This window comes from Apodemus sylvaticus, chromosome 11 (genome assembly GCF_947179515.1).
Source record: "Apodemus sylvaticus chromosome 11, mApoSyl1.1, whole genome shotgun sequence".
NCBI lineage: Eukaryota > Metazoa > Chordata > Mammalia > Rodentia > Muridae > Apodemus > Apodemus sylvaticus.
Genome location: NC_067482.1, coordinates 24021937 through 24038659, shown reverse-complemented (window position 1 = coordinate 24038659; position 16723 = coordinate 24021937). Strand labels below are relative to the sequence as shown.

Below are 16723 nucleotides of genomic sequence, written 5' to 3'. Positions count from 1 at the left end.
AAGGAAGGAAGGAAGGAAGGAAGGAAGGAAAGAAGGAAGGAAGGAAAGAAAGGAAAGAAAGAAAGGAAGGAAAGAACAAAAGAAAGGAAGGAAGGAAGGAAGGAAGGAAGGAAAGAAAGGAAAGAAAGGAAAGAAAGGAAAGAAAGAAAGGAAAGAAAGAAAGAAAGGAAGGAAGGAAGGAAGGAAGGAAGGAAGGAAGGAAGGAAGGAAGGAAGGGAAGGAAGGAAAGGAAAGAAAGGAAAGAAAGAAACAAACAAAGAAAGAAAGAAGTAAAATCTATACATTTTTCTCCCATCAAGTCTGTTAAGAGTGTCTGGCCTGTTTTCAACTTTATGTAGATTAGCTCATTTTGAATGTGTGTCTTGTTTCTTTGAATAAAATTACATTGGAGATTCTCCTCTGAGATTATGGTTTTTCACTTTAAAGTTTTTACTTTACTTAAATATCATTTTCTCCTCCTAATCTCTTCTCCCTGCCTCTCTCCCTTAACTTTGTTCTCTCATAAAGTCATAGGCTCTACAATCTTTTTAATTGTTGTTATACACACAGACATACAGATACATACATGTATATGAATATATATTCTTAAATATATAACACCATTTGTTTGGCCTGTATAACGTCACTCATGTATACACATTCAGGACTGACCACTCACTATCAGAAAGCCAACTGGAGGACTCTGTCTTGGCTACACCATTTTCTTCCACTCTCAGCATTCCTTAGTTGCCTATAATTTTTTGTCTAAGGTTGGGACCACCTGAGAGTTCCCTCTTCCATATTAACACAATTTATTTATATGTATGTGTGGGGTCTGTAGGGATGACCACAGGGCCAGACGAAGGCATCAGACACCCCAGAACTGGTGTTACAAGAGGTTCATGAGCTGCCTGATGAGGGTGCTAGGAAGGAACGGGGCTCCAGTTTTCTGCAAGATCAGTGTATGTTCTTAACCACTGAGCAATCTTGCTCATCCACATTTATGAGATTTGCTCAAATGGATTAATAGGAATGCTCAGTGGTTTTCATTTTTTCTGACCTATTATACCAATGACACTACTAAGTATGCATGCCATATAGAAGTGAAAAGGACCAGTAAAAAGAAAAGTTGTTTACTTTGAGAAAGTCCTAGCAACTAAACTTTCTGCCTTTGCCAAAAGAACACTATGTTCTCATATTTTAACACAGCAGTCTTAATTATACTTTCTTGAAGCCATACAGAACTCATCTGATATCTTTGAAAATCTATGGATTGTATTACAATTAGCGTCTTCTCTCTTAACACATCCAATTCTGTAACTCCTAATACAAAATCATTTCCATTCCCTCTGAATAGTCTAAACATTTTCTTCTGGATATATGTCAAAAATCTTCATTATGTGTCCATATGATTTACTAACAACAATATTCCAGGAGGTTGCAGAAATGCCTAAATGGTTAAGAGCATTTGCTACTCTAACAGACAACCTGGATTTGGTTCCATCTGTAACTCCAAATCCAGAAAGACCTAAGCCTTCTTCTGACTTCTGCAGGCTTTAGCCATGCATGCGGTGCACAGGCACACACATGCAGATAAAAACACTCCATATATAAAAATTGAAAATATCTAACTTTTTTTTTTTTTTTTGGTTTTTCGAGACAGGGTTTCTCTGTGTAGTCCTGGCTGTCCTGGAACTCACTCTGTAGACCAGGCTGGCCTTGAACTCAGAAATCCACCTGCCTCTGCCTCCCAAGTGCTGGGATTACAGGCGTGTGCCACCACACCGGCTGAATATCTAACTTTTTTAAAAAAATTAATATTTTAGATTTTTTCATGTACTCACTATGCAGAGAAAATAATGGGAAGAATGTCATAAGGGTACTATAAACAGTCACATTGTAAAAAAAAAAAAAAGTAAAATATTCAGCAAAATGCCTATGACATGCCACTCACTATGAGACAGATAATCAAACAGTTATATAAGGTAATACACAAAAGCACCAGAAACTATGTAATGCAGAAGATTATCTGTATTTAGTTAGGAACAAACACTTTCAAAATGAGGTTAATTTAGGCTGAATTCTAAAGAGTTCAAGGAGTCATCAAAATAGGAACAACACAGGGAGGCGGCTCTGTTGGTAGAATATGAGTGCCTGGCAAACACAATGCCCTCAGTTTATGCTCTGCATAACTGGTGTTTTGTGCCCATAATTCCAGCACAAAAGGGGGTAGGAGGTAGGGGTTGGGAGGTTCCAGAATTCAACTTCATCCTAAGCTATAAATTGTGGCCAGCCTTGGTTACCTGAGACTCTACTTTGGACCAATGTGAAATAACAGGAATTAGATTTACTCTCCTGTTTTAAATAACTGGAAAATTTAAAGAAAACTTTAAATCACAGTAACGGTACAGTGTGAATTTATAGCATGCAAAGGACTAAATGTAAGACAATAAGAGCACAAATCTTCCAGTAGAATAAGCATACTAACATACAGTTTTATAAAATTATGATAATTACATTATATAGCTAATGGTTATATAATTGTATAGTTAAATAAAAGCATAAAACTAATGATGTAAACTCAATAAAGTAAAAACTAAAAAGCAGAGCTGGTGAGAGGTTCAGAAGTTAGCGTGCTCTGGCAAGCCTGACAACTTGAGTTTTACCCCTGGACTATGGCAGGAGGAAGAAACCTCCCCAAGCAGCACTGCCAGCTGGGACACTAGCATTTAATTCAGTGCGTATGGATAGCTCATATCCCAACTATAGCATCTGCCTCATCCTCCAGTCTGTTTGTTTGTTTGTTTTTTGGATTTTTTTTTCAGAGACAGGGTTTCTCTGTATAGCCCTGGCTGTCCTGGAGCTCACACTGTAGACCAGGCTGGCCTCAACTCAGAAATCCGCCTGCCTCTGTCTCCCAGAGTGCTGGGATTACAGGCATGCACCACCACCGCCGCCACCACCACCACCTGGCTTCATCCTCCAGTCTTAACAGCTCCAATACCACACTAGTATCAAATTCTAAGTCCACAGCATATTCTGAGATCAAAGGCAAACTCTTAGCTGTGAGCTGCAAAATAAAAAACAGTGTTACATACTTCTAAGGTAAATTAGCAGAGCATTCTCACCTATTTGAGAGAGAAGGACAGAATCAAAGCCACACTAAAATGCTGGATCTTTGTCCAGCATCTGCAGCACATGGTATTATGACTCTTACCCAGCCCCGCCCTCGGGGGCTTACTGGCTGGAACTACATGGTCTCTCTCTTGGCGCTAAGCACTGACTGCAGCCTTCTCGAACATACATTTTTTCCATGTACTGGCTTCTCTGTCAACCCAGGTAACTGACTGGCGCTGAAGCTTCATCCTCACGGCTGAGTATAGCTCTGTCAGAAGCTGCGTGCAGGATCCTGACCCTTCCACCCCAAGGCCTCAGTCCAACTAAGTTCCCAGTCAAGTAACGGCATTCCCATAGTACTATTGGCATGTAGAGACATGACAGAGCTCTTCATGGATGCTGATGCTGCCCTTACAAACATGTTTCTTAAAGTACTGGTAGATAAACCTTGCAGATCTTCCCAATACAGGTTTTTACATGGAAAGTCTACTCTAGCATATTAATTTCCAAGATTGTTACTAAAAATATTTTAGTGTATGTATGTTTGAATACTGCTGTATGTGTATGTAAAAGTCCAAACACAATGTCTACAGAGTCGGTGCTTTCCGTTCATCATGTGTGCCTTAGGGACTAGCTTAGGTTGTCAGGCTTGGTGACAAGAGCCTTCTCTTCTGAACCATTCCTCTAATCCGGAGAGATTTGGTTCTATATACCTGAAGCTGAGAAGTTAATCTCTGAGTTCATCCTTTTTCTTTGTTACTTGGTCCTAGGATGCAAGGAGCAGCAAATTCTGCATCATTATATATCTCTTAGTCTTCCAGAAGTCCCAAAGAGTCACTAAATTCTTAGACTCTCAAACTTGTTAAGTTAGGAGTATCAATGAATCTAAACAGTTAATAGCACAGATTACTAGTATTTTTAATACTATCAGGAAGAGTCTTAACTAACTTTAAAACAAACCAAATTAATAACCACAACTAAAGAAATTCTGTTTCTTTAGGATCATTTTCAGTATAAAATGATGTACTAATAATTTTTCTCATTTCTATGACAAAATACTGGATAGAAACGCTTAAAAGAAAAAAGATGTTATTTGGATCACAGTTTCAGAGTTCATTTATGGCTGCTTGGTCTCATACAGGTGGCAAATGTACCAGAGTAACTCATAACCAGCAGCAGAAACACACAGGAGCTACTGGCCAAGGATAACCTTCTGAAGCTCACCATAGGTCATCTCCTCTTCCTCTCTCTAGGCCCCACCTCCTTAAGTTTCTACATTTTCCCAAACGTATCACCAATTAGGGACCTTTATAATGCATAGAAGACTCTTCCTATTCAAGGCATATCTCACTTAAAAAAAACTCATTAAATTCAAATTATAACTGTCATGAATTTCTCCATTATTTATTTTGTATTTTCTTGAGAATCACTAAAATAATCTTCCTCTAAATTTGACTGCATAACAGAAGAAACCCCTACACTATCAAGAATAGTAGTAAAACCTATTTTCTAAACTCAAGACATTTACTCTCTTTTTTGTTTTTCTTTTGGGGGGGTTGTTTGTTTGTTTTGTTTTTTTGGATTTAGTTTTTTCGAGACATGGTTTCTCTGTATAGCCTTGGCTGTCCTGGAACTCACTCTGTAGACCAGGCTGGCCTCGAACTCGAAATCTGCCTGCCTCTGCCTCCCAGAGTCCTGGGATTACAGGCATGGGCCACCACCGCCCGACTGACATTTACTTTCATATTGGAGAGTAAAATTCTTCTTAGTCCTATCAAGAAACTGGGGTTTATTCACATATTAAAACCTTTATACTATACATAACATGAGAAAATCCCACAAAAATTCCAATATTAATTTAAAAAGACTTGTAGGATATCCATATGAAATTCTGCACAGGTATAGCCATCAAAAAGACTATGAGATTCTGTACTAACCACTAGAAAAGGTATGTTTCAGTCTCTGAGGTCCTTACCTGTATAATCCATCATCAATTTCCAAAGATTCTGTTGTCATCGTCGGCGAATTTTTACTTGCACTAGGGGAAAAAAATAAACCCAAACTATTAAAGAGCAAATATGGCTTTTAAATATTAATACTCTATAATGTGAAATTCAATTGTGCACGAGACTAGATTCACAAGTTACTAAAGGTTCTTCTAGATAAAAATGTATGTTTTCTTAGTTGTCATCTTCCTTAAAGTTTTAAAATGTGTTGAAGTTAATTTCACTAAATGCTGCTATGTGCAGTGCTTGCTGTTGAGATTTTAGAGCAACCAGACATTAACTGCACTCTAAGCAGCATCATAAAATAAAATCAGGGTACTCATACAACATACACTAAAACTATAGATAAACCTGTAGCTTCCTATCGTCTTGCTTCTACTACACTTTCACTTGCTGTCCTATTTTACACACAATTATTTGGGTGGATTAAATTTTGGATTAAAGGGGCTAGAGAAACGGCTCAGCAGTTAAGAGCACTGACTCTTCTTCCTGAGGTCCTGAGTTCAATTCCCAGCAACTACATGGTGGCTCACAATCATCTGTAATAGGATCTGATGCCCTCTTCTGGTGTGTCTGAGAACAGCTACAAGTGTATTCATACATACATATATATATATATATATGTATATATATATATATATGAAACAAAATCTTTTTTAAAAAAAGAAAAAGAAAATAAATTAAATATATACCAGGAAAGCAGAAGAGATATTTAAAAAAAATTCTGATTAAAAATGAGAACGGGCTGATGCTTAGCTACTTACTGGCTATGACCATACTTACTTTCCAAAAAGCTGTCTCACTGATTGTTTCAAAAACTATGTTCAAAAACAGTCATGCCTGATTGCACATACTTGTAATCTCAGAAGTTCAGACGAGGAGGGAGAAGGATAGGGGTTGTAAGCCATCTTTGGCAAACTTGGAGCCAGCCTCAGAATCGACATAATAATAATAATAGTAACAACAACAACAACAACAATAATAACTCATCTATGAGACCAACTAAGGGGCAGTTATTTGTATTCCATAGTATTTCTTAAGTCGATTTTAGCAGCATTGGCCAGGGCAGACAATATTTCCACCAGTCCTTGAAGCATCTGTTTCAATGTGCAATGTAAAGGTAATGAATGTTAAATGAACATAATAAATCCATCACTTCTATTTTGCTAAGTAGTATTCATAGACTGGGCAGGATGCAAGTGGGGCTTTCCTAATTGTAAGATGACTGAAAGAGAACGAACGCAAACACTGGTGAGAGTATACTAGGGACCCTAACCCCGTAATTTTGCAGGCGGGGGAAGAAAAACTCCAAGATCCCCAGCGGGAAATAATCCTAGGGACCTTGGGCTCCGCCCCGCGCTCCAACACCCCCGCAGTAAACAGAGGGTTCTCGGGGTGTCCAGACTGCAACTGATTCAGCCTGACTTGCGCTCTCAAGAACAGTTTTCTACGGAGCGCGGCTGGAGGAGGACAGTGCACCGGGGTGCCACGCAACAGGGGCCAAACCCTCTCCTGACAGGCCGGTCAGAAGTGGTGACCTGAGGGAAGGATGCTGAACGCGACCCGGCAAGAGCGAGTCTCCTCGGCGGAGCGCGAGCTGCGAGGCCAGCGCCCACGCCGCCACACCCACCGCCAGCCGGCTCGCCCGCCCGCTAGCTCCCCGCGGCTCCGCGCGGCCCCGTGGCCTCCGAGCGCTCCGAGCCGCCGGAACGCAAGAACGGAGCCCGCGTCGGCGTTCTTCCGCTTCTTCCCGCCCAGCCTGCCCGGGCCAGGCCGCTCACCCGCAGGCTCCCCAGGAGGAGCAGGACGCCTCTTCACAGGAAAGCACAGCCAACGGCTCGGAGCGCTCCATCGCCTTCCGAGAGACTGCAGCAAGTCCGGGAGGCAGGGAAGGGGGCGGTGCCGCGAGGGTCAAGGGGCGGGCGGCGACGTCACCTGGGGAGGAGCTGGGGAAGTACGCCCAGGACAGGGTTTCCAGTCAGCCCCTGGGACACCTGACTTCCGGTTGGGGAGGGGCATCTGGGCCCGCTTCCTTGCAGGTGAGGGGAGTGGCTAAGTGAAGGCGGCTGAGCGCCGCAGGCAAATGCGGAACCGCAACGCGTCACTTCCGCCTGTGAGAGCGAGCCGCTCCATAGGACTCGACAGCTGCCCGATGCGGTTGCCAGACATTTCCAGGCTGGGATTCCACTTAAAGATTCCATTTAAATTGTTTTGATCATCGGTTCCTGATCTCTGTAGTCAAGTGACTTTTTAAAGCTGTAAAATTTGCTACTTTCATTTTAAGGAAGGGGAATAAAAGGAACTTAACAGTTAATGATAGGATCAAAAACGTACAGCCAATAACTCAGATTACCAATTCTCAGATTATCGATTTTTTATCTAATTATTTTTTTCGTTCACTCTTATTTTACCATTTTAAGAAAACAATTGTGTACACACAATTAAGAATCTTTCTAACTGGTGATGTGTTTGAAGAAACACCAATTCAGTTTTAAAAATTGGAGTTTACAGCCGGGCAGTGGTGGTACACACCCTTAATCCCAGCACTTGGGAGGCAGAGGCAGGCAGATTTCTGAGTTCTGAGGCTAGCCTGGTCTACAGAGTGAGTTCCAGGACAGCCAGGGCTATACAGAGAAACCCTGTCTTGGAAAAACCACAAGAACAAAAAAATAAAAAATAAATAAATTAATTAAAAACTGGTGTTTACTTTGACTATAGATATAGTACAACGTTCTGTAAAGTATAACATTTTTACTTCAAATTGTCTTGAAATCACAAAAATGATTTTATGTTTGGTGGTCACCACAACATGAGAAGCTGTGAAAAGGGTCACAGCATTATGAAGGTTGAGACTACTGTGTGAATCGTTCAACTATTCCCTTACACCACCACCGGCTTTAGTGAGAGCCTTTAATCCACTGGCTTTGAACAGTATTTAAGATCCAAACCACAGTGGTAGGCATCTAACACTTAGTTTAATGTGATATACATTCTTTCAAATGTATGATATGATAAAAAGGTAATTCAGATCTTAACAGTTTTTCATGTTTTGCCATATTTATATATTGGGAAAAATTACTTTATCACCAGACATTTTAACAGTGAGGTTTTAAGCCATAAAAAGTGTAATAGTATGTTTAGAATATTAAAGGAAAAACGCATAAGTCAATTATTTTGTACACAGGAAAACAACACTCATATCCAAATGATACAAAATGTTATCAACAATTGGTACCAACAATTAAAACTATCTTCTTCCTGAAACCTTCACTAACCAATATTAGAGACTATTTTGACAGACAAAGCAACAGAGGGATCCAAAGTTCCCCTTTGGGAACAGGCTCAAAATCTGGGTAGAAATTATAATTCATTGTTTGATAGCTTTTATTTTCATCTTATTTCATTCTTGCTTATTAATTTTCACAAGTTCTATATTGCCGTTCCTGAGTGTGTCTTTCAACAATGTTTTTATTGTCTATGATGATGGGCAACTCCTCATTCCAGTGTTTTTTTTCTTTTGAACTTGATACTCTGTTGCTCACTTCTCTGCTAAGTTTTAGTCCTCTGCAGGGACTTGAGCTCAGTAAGAACAAATCCATCTGAAGAAAGACCTGAATTACAAGAGGGAGTCTGAGAGATTTGTTTCAAGGAGCGAATAAACTTCCCAGAAGAACCATAGATTACATTTTTAAACAAAGTATTTGGATATATTTGCTGTAGGACATTAGGGAAGAATAAAGCTTAGGAGACACTAATATGAGGTAGGATATTGATAGGCTGAAAAGAAGCAAGCTCCCCTCCCCCCCATCCTGCTCTAATTAAGAGGCCTGCATTAGGTCTAAACTATGATATGGACCCAAGACATAGTCTTCATTGTCTTCTTGGAAACTATAAAACACAGATTTCTTTGCTATGGTTCAACAACTTGTTGATTATGGAAACTATTTCTCTTTAACAACACGATTTGGATATTTTAACAACAAATGATAGATTCATCTTAATGTGGGAAATTCAAACAGTAAAGTTCCCGAAAATCTGTGATTTTAGTCAAAAAGGTTTTCTGTGAGTGAACTCAGTAGCTGCTCAAGGCAGAGGACTTTGCTATATGTCAAAACAAGTTTTTATATTTTTTTACTAGCTGTCTGACTTTTTCTGTATCTGTTAATGCCAATACAGAAAATAGATTTTTATTTCCTTAGTCCAAGGAGATCTTTGGTTTCCACGGATTTAAGGGAAACTTTTCTAACTTAAAAACTATCTGTCCCTGTTGTATGGCTTGATTAAAAAAAAAATGTGGCTCCCAACCAGGCAGCATATGCCAGCTGATATGAGGCCCTTGATACATATATAGCAGAAGATTGTCTGGTCTGGCCTCAGTGAGAGACTTGAGGGCCAGGGAGTGGTGGGGTAAGGTGGGGGAGGGGGCTTGGGATGAGGAACTGCCAGAGGCAAATCTGGAGGGGGTTAATGACTGGAATGTAAAAAAAGATTTAATAATAATAATAATAATAATAATAATAATAAATGTGGCTCGACGTTTGTCATGTCCACACTCACTCGTTCTCCAGCCTGGTGTTAACTGTCTCTTGCTTCTTTTCTCTGCCTCTGTGCTGAGTCTGTGTGCATGTGTGCTCATGTGAATGAACAGCTGCATCCTAATGTTGCAGTGTAATAATTTCACTTGCAAACATTTGTTTTTGAATAATTTTAGATTTACAGAAAATATAGAAAGATAACAGAGAATTTATCTGAATTATTCAAATAATGTCCCCATTTTGTATTATTTGGGTGCATCTTTCATGACTTAGAAATCGATATTCATGCAATACTATTAAAACCATACATTTTGCTAAGATAACACAGGTTTTTCTGCTAACCAATCCTCTCAGAATCCATTCCAGGATACCAGGATGCATTTACGATGACTTGATCTTAGTAAATTTTGTAGGTGAATACTGTGATGTGTATTTTCCTGAAACATACATGCATGTGAAAATTCTGTAAATCCAAATGTTTACATTGTAAATTATATATAACCAACAATCATATTGTTTTTAAAATGACAGAACATATCCAAATTTATTTCTCCTATTTCATACTTCTGAAGTATTAAATAATAGCACAATGAAGATGCTCAATGTATAATTTCTTTGATCTACAGAAGACTCAGAGATTAAATGGCTCAAATACATTCATATCATTTTATTCATACAACCAGGGCTAGAATTCAGTGTTCTTCCTAGACTGGTGTTCTTCTGGTCTATTATACCTACATCTCAGAGACCAGGTCACCAATTTCATGATTAAAAATTGATTACTGGTGTTAAGTCAGCACATTTCAGCTTCCTGAATTTTGAGCAAGATCTTTGTCCAAGGGTGCTCTAAACTTTGAACTGGTTGGAAGCTAGCTATTTAACCAAGAGGTAATTCCTTTGTAAAGGGAAAGTCTTTATTAAAACCTTAATAGTTATTCACTGATTTGGGCTGTGGCTTGGAATAGGCATGTTGCAAACTACATGTGTTTACATCACCCAGATTCAGCTGTTGAAACTGAATACCCACTGTGATGGAGTCTGAAGATTGCACTGCTCAGAGATGAAAGCTTGGAGATCCTTGTCATCCTTCCAGTCCTATAAGGGCATAGAAAGAGCCAGTTCTCCCAGAACCAGAGTGAGCCCTTATAATAGATACAAAATCTGTGGGCACTTTACAGTCTTGAGAAAGGCAGCGTTATGTAACAGCCTACACAGCAATGTGAAGATCACAATTTTTGGAATATTTTTGAAAATTGTATATAGACTAAAAGAAGAGACATCATCATAAGCTTGCAATTTCAATATCAGTTTCAAGGACATTCTAAAAAATGTTTTTTTTTGCAGAGAACCTTATTGAGGTGCCATGCCACCTGGCAGGAACTTGACATCGACCAATGTGAAGTTCCTCTCCCAACCTTTGAGTGGGAACTCCTGTGTCAGCCATAATCCCCTCCACCTAGGGTGGAGTGCTCAGACCTAGGTGAAGTCTACTGTTCTTCAAGGACCTGCAGTCTCCTGAGAAACACTCGCCACCTGTGGAGCAACTGAACTGATTCTGCTGAGAAGCTTCCAGACTTTCCCCCTGCCTATATACATTGGGAGTTCTTCATTAAACTTTGAGACCTTAAATAGCAGGTGTTATCTTGATCTCCATCTCTTTTTTGCCGCCTTCCCGTACATCCCCAGCTTCCCTTCCAGGTAACCTGTTCGGTGTAACTGCGGTTTTTAGTTTATGTGTGTATTTTGCCTGCCTGTATGTATGTACACCACATGTGTTCCTGCTGTTTCAGATACCTTGAAAATGGAATTAGAGATGGCTGTGAGCCACTGTGTGCGTGCAGATGCTTGGAACTAAATCCAGGTGTCCTGGACGAGGATAAGTGCCCTTGGCCACTGAGCCACTTTCCAGCCCCTCCAGGACATTTTATTTGTTTAATTGTGTAGGCAACAGTGACAGCAGAGAAAAATGTAACAATCATGCTGTCATATTTAACTTTTGACTAATAAGGACAAAACCCCCTGAAAATCCCTAAATGGACTTTCAAATTTTCATGTTTTTTTTTCCCTAGGTAATATGCTGTAATTTTATCTGGATCTCTTCTGACTGGGAAAGGGAGAGTATTGAGCACCCTCGTGAAACAATACCCAGTCCTTATTTGAGAGACTGAGATTATAGCCACAGTCACTAATCCCCAATCAACTCAGCTGCAGTTTAAACTCATACAGAAAATGCAGTAGCCACTGGAGCATCCGAGGCTTTCTTGCCACAGGTATTTGTAGGCCACAGAGCTAAGGTACTGGTAAAATAAAATCAAGGACCACCAAAGCTACCCTAGGCAGTGCCATGTAGGTCCTTTGTCTTAAACTAGAATGAATTTTACAGACAGCATGAAAATGAGTTTAGAAAGGAAGATGGTTTTATAGGTGGGACCTCAAGAGAAAGAAGAAAGAACCAAGGAGAAGTCCTATGTAGCCTGACTGGGTCCCAGACAATGGGCACTGACAAGCTGCTAGATTCCAGGCTTTCTCAGGTCTAGGGGAACAAGCTGGGGGTGGGGGTGGGGGCAGGCGATGAGGGAGGGGCAGTCAGTCCAGTCAGTCCCATGCCTCTTGGCCATGTCTCATGTGTAGCTCCCAGGCAGTGGGGTTCACTTAATTTGTGTAAAAGGAAAAGAAAAGAAAGATAGTAGGAAATGCAATTAGGAAAAATCGACTCTGCCAGAAGAGAATCAATTTCTGACCAAGAACAATTATTCAGGTTTCTGTCCCTAAGCTGTCTGACCTGTTTCAAACTCCTGTTCTCATCAACTCTCACTCATTGTATGCCTTTGTTTCCTTGACTGAAGCACTATGCAGGGCATCTTCCTTTACCTTCTTTCCTATATGGTTTGATATCCAGATTCTTTCAGCTCCGAGGACATCAAATATTAACAAGCCTCTTACCTCCTAGTTAAGGTACATTTGTTAGACCCCACTAAGCATTTCTTCTGAAGTGTGAGGCTAAGAGTCTGCATGTCTAACAGGGTCCCCTGGTTATATATGTGGGAGTAAAAGTTAGACCATATTTTGTGCTGCCCAACCTGCTTCTACTTCATAGCTTGACCTACTTGTGCCTTAGTGGGAACTTCTTTACTGAATTCTGGTCTTTACTCATCTTTAACAGTCTTTGGTTTCTAGTGTGGTGTGGTGTGTGAGTATGTGTGTGTGTGTGCGTGTGTGTGCGCGCGTGTTTCTGTTACTCTTGCTCTGATCTTTGGCTTGATTCTCTGGATCCTGTCTGAAATCCTGTCTGAGTAGTGACACCTCTTTCCTATTTCTGTGTAATACACAAGGTGCTTTGTATGTTCTATTAGTATTAGAAAGTATTGGTATTACCATGAGGTAAACTACACAGAAGTGAGCTGTTTTTCCTCCCCCAGAGTTTTACCATAAGTTTTCCTGATTATCCAAAATCTGAACTGTTGTAAAATCCAAAGCCTATTAAGTGTTAGGTGCTATATACGACTTCATGTGATAGGTTACAGTCAAAATGGAGGTGCACTAAAAATTTTATACAAAATTACCATCAGGTTATGAGTATGACAATATATAAGGTTATACAAAGCAAATGAATACCATGTTCAGACTGGGGTCCCATCTCCAAAATATTTTAATTATAAGTGTATGTTTCAAACTCCAGAAAATCCAAAAGGTAAAGAAAGTTGTGTATGAATGATCACACCCAGGCGTAAAGACAGTGGGCCAGAAAGATGCTCAGAAGGTCAGGGTGCTTGCTGACAAACTGCAGAACCTGAGCTGTTCCATGGCTGGGTGGCACACGGTGGAAGGGAAGAACCAAGTCTTACAGGCTCTCCTTTGATGTCTGTATCAAGCATGTGATCTCCTTTGTGACGTCAAACCTGCTTCTCCTGCTTCATAGCTTGACTCACAAAGGAGCACAAGTAGATCCTTGTGCACAGCGACACAAAGGAGATGAGGTGTCTGCTTGATACAGACACCGTGTCATTCATTTGTGTGTGAGCTTGCACACACATGCATGAGTGTGCTCACGCTTGCCCCCCCCCCCCACACACACTAGTTTTAAGAGCTATCTAAACAAGCAACTGGTGATTGAAGACAGCTACAAACTAGATACAGGCAAAGGACAGGAATAGACATTGATACTTCTCTCCTTGCTCCCTCCTCTTCTCTTGAATTCACAATGAACTCTACATATTCTTACTCTAGTTTCAACTAAAGTTCCCTGAAAATAAGGCACACCTATCTTAAAAATTCTGGAAGGTTGATTGATGGGTTAGAATTTGTGGAAATGTGGACAGCTGAAGTGCCTCAGGTTTAGAGCCAAATTCTCTTGGGCTAGCTCTAGCCCTCTTCCTAGCTGATCACTGCTTGCTTCTGTGTCAGACCTAACTTTCTTGTTTGGTCAGATGCTGTGCTCTGGAATGCACCGGCAGACTCCTAGCTTCAACTAAGTCAAAGGGTAAGAATGTCATCAGATAACATCTGAGTCATACGGCAGAGATTTTCCTGCTTTTCTGCAGCTCAGTTGCTTGGTGTTCCCAGCAAGGCACTTTTAAAGGGCTTTCATTTTTGTTCTGTAACTATAAAATCTTCTTGAAAACTGTTACCGCATTGGCTCATCCTCTTAATACTTATTCTTAGAGCATGGTCATTCGGATTTGGATCCAGAACAAAGTACCTCTTATTCTCTTTGAGTGGGGAACCTATGTTTTTTGTTGCTGTTGTTTTTGCATAATAACAAATGTATAACAAAATAACAAAAGAGCACTGACTGCTTGCTCTTCCTGGGGTCCTGTGTTCAATTCCCCGCAACCACATGGTGGCTTTCACAACATCTATAATGGGATCTGATGCCCTCTTCAGGTGTGTCTGAAGACAGGGACAGTGTACTCACAGACATAAAATAATTAAAAAAAAATAATATGAAAAGATGGTGACCTTAAGGTCAGGGAAATGCTGACCTATAAACTAAAGTTAGCAACAGCAGTATGGCTATCCCACATTTGAAATGTGGCCCTGAGGGCTGGCCAATTAGAGTCAAGAGCAGCCCAGAGGAAACATACTAAGTAATAACTCGGGGTTATCCATAGGAAAGAAGATTCTAATAGCATAGAGGGTATGTATCTGCCCTGCTCTTGTGCTGTTTAAGACTTATTGTAAATATAAAGGTTGTGTGTGTGTGTGTGTGTTTATCCAGGAACTAAATGGTTTAAGGTGGGATAGAAACCCTGGGTTGGGATTAAATATCTTCTACAACATTTTCCAAACATACTGAATCTTAAACAAGCTAGGATGTTTAAAAGAATAACTAGGCATACTGAACTGTTTCAATCTTAGCATTTAAATTATGTACATGAACATATATATGAGCCAACAACTATAGTTAGATACATTTTATTTAATAATTTCTATATAATCAAGATGGTATTATTAAACTTTTTTTGGCAGTCTGGTTTAGTTGGCAAATTCTTTCTCTGAATAACAATAGTAAATGTCTAAAATAATACAAATAGGACTAAAACAAGCAAAAATTTATTGACATATAATTCTATTTGTGGGCTACTTAAGGACCTTTGTATTGAGATAACCCTATAGCAAATATATCTTTAAAATACCCAAGGCAATACCTGAATAGAACAGTTTCTTGAACACATAAGAAACCATATGAAAGACATATAGTTTAGACGGAGATGTGATAAAGCCCTTGGGATTACCTTGTCCATATATATTATTTTTGCTTTAAATCCAGAAGTAAGATTTATTATCATTTTAGGAGTACACATGTTATGAAGCTAGATTGGTATTGTTCTGACTTAGCTAAGCCCTGTGTCCTATACAATCTTGGTGTAAATGCACGTGTAAATTTGGAGCATTCCTTTCAGCACAGGGGAATTGAGTTCCACTCAATTGAAGGATAGAACTTGTTGTGTTTTATAAAAAGATAAGGAGAGAAGGAATGTACTCAGGTGTGTGGGTAGAAGTGCCTCTGAAGGCTCATGCTGGAGTATCCCTTCCCCCTGAGGGACCAGCTGCACTGCGGTATAGTATAGACTAGAGTTTATTCAGGGCATGGGGAGGGGAGTTGAGAGGTTAGGAGACAGAAGGAGGGCGGGAGGGGGAGGGAGAGGAAGAGAGAAAGGAGTAGAGGCTGGCCATGAGCAGATGAGAGAGGAAAGAAGGGAATGGAGAGAGAGGGGGAAACGCTAGAGGACAGAGCAAGAGCAAGAAGGCGAGAGAGAGACAGAGGGAGAGAGAGAGAGAGAGAGAAAGAGAGAAGGGGGCAAGCAGCCCCTTTTATAGTGAGTTGGGCATAACTGGCTGTTGCCAGGTAACTGTGGGGCAGAGTTTAGACAAAGTGCTAACAGAACTCTCTAAAGGAGAGAATAATGGAAAATAAGTTGAAATCTGAAAAAAAAAAAAATCCAACAACGCTGCAAAACCCAAAGTAGAAAATAAGAAAGGGAAGGGGAGAAGGGACTTGCTGTCAGTCAGCAGTTTGCTTTCTATAGTCGAGCACAGCCTGACGTATTTACAGATTACTCTCACGTTCTGCATGGCATTTCGTAGTTCACATTGATGTCTATTAGATAATTATTTAATGCGAGTTTCTACACATTCCCGAGTGAGTGGTATTCTTATTTTTACCTCCTACCATGACAAAACAATGGACCCGTGCTGAGTTGAGTTCAGTATGTGATACTCTGAAGACATGTTTTTTGGGACTGCATTCTTTTTCAGTAGTAGTTGCTTTTTTCCTGTGAGGAGTTTTACCTCTCTCTTCTTTAATATCCCCCGCCGTTGTATTTGGTCTGTATAGGGGAAATTGTATGGTTTCCTGCCTTGAGTTCCTTTAAGACATCAAACTTCCTCTTTTGTTTGTCTATTTGCTTGATGTTTCTATCGACTTCTCTCATTTATTTGTGGAAAATGATTTGGTAGGTTAAGGAGATAGACAAAAGTCCCACCATATTGTTTTTTGTTTTTGTTTATTTGTTTGTTTTTTGCTTTTGGGTTTTTTGTTTGTTTGTTTGCTTTTTGGTTTTTTTTTTATTTGGTTTTTTTGAG

General features: G+C 40.0%; 1 protein-coding gene across 1 annotated transcript in view; it reads right to left on the bottom strand.

Moving 5' to 3' along the window:
- Uba6 (ubiquitin like modifier activating enzyme 6) overlaps positions 1 to 7093 on the bottom strand; it is a 68226-nt gene extending 61133 nt beyond the window's left edge. Inside the window, exons 1-2 of the mRNA XM_052198454.1 lie at positions 6884 to 7093; positions 5072 to 5134 (exon numbers count right to left, since the gene is read on the bottom strand). Of these exons, the coding sequence (XP_052054414.1) occupies positions 5072 to 5134; positions 6884 to 6954 (134 nt within the window). The 5' untranslated portion in view covers positions 6955 to 7093. The remainder of the gene's footprint in view (positions 1 to 5071; positions 5135 to 6883) is intronic.
- Between the last annotated feature and the right edge of the window lie 9630 nt (positions 7094 to 16723).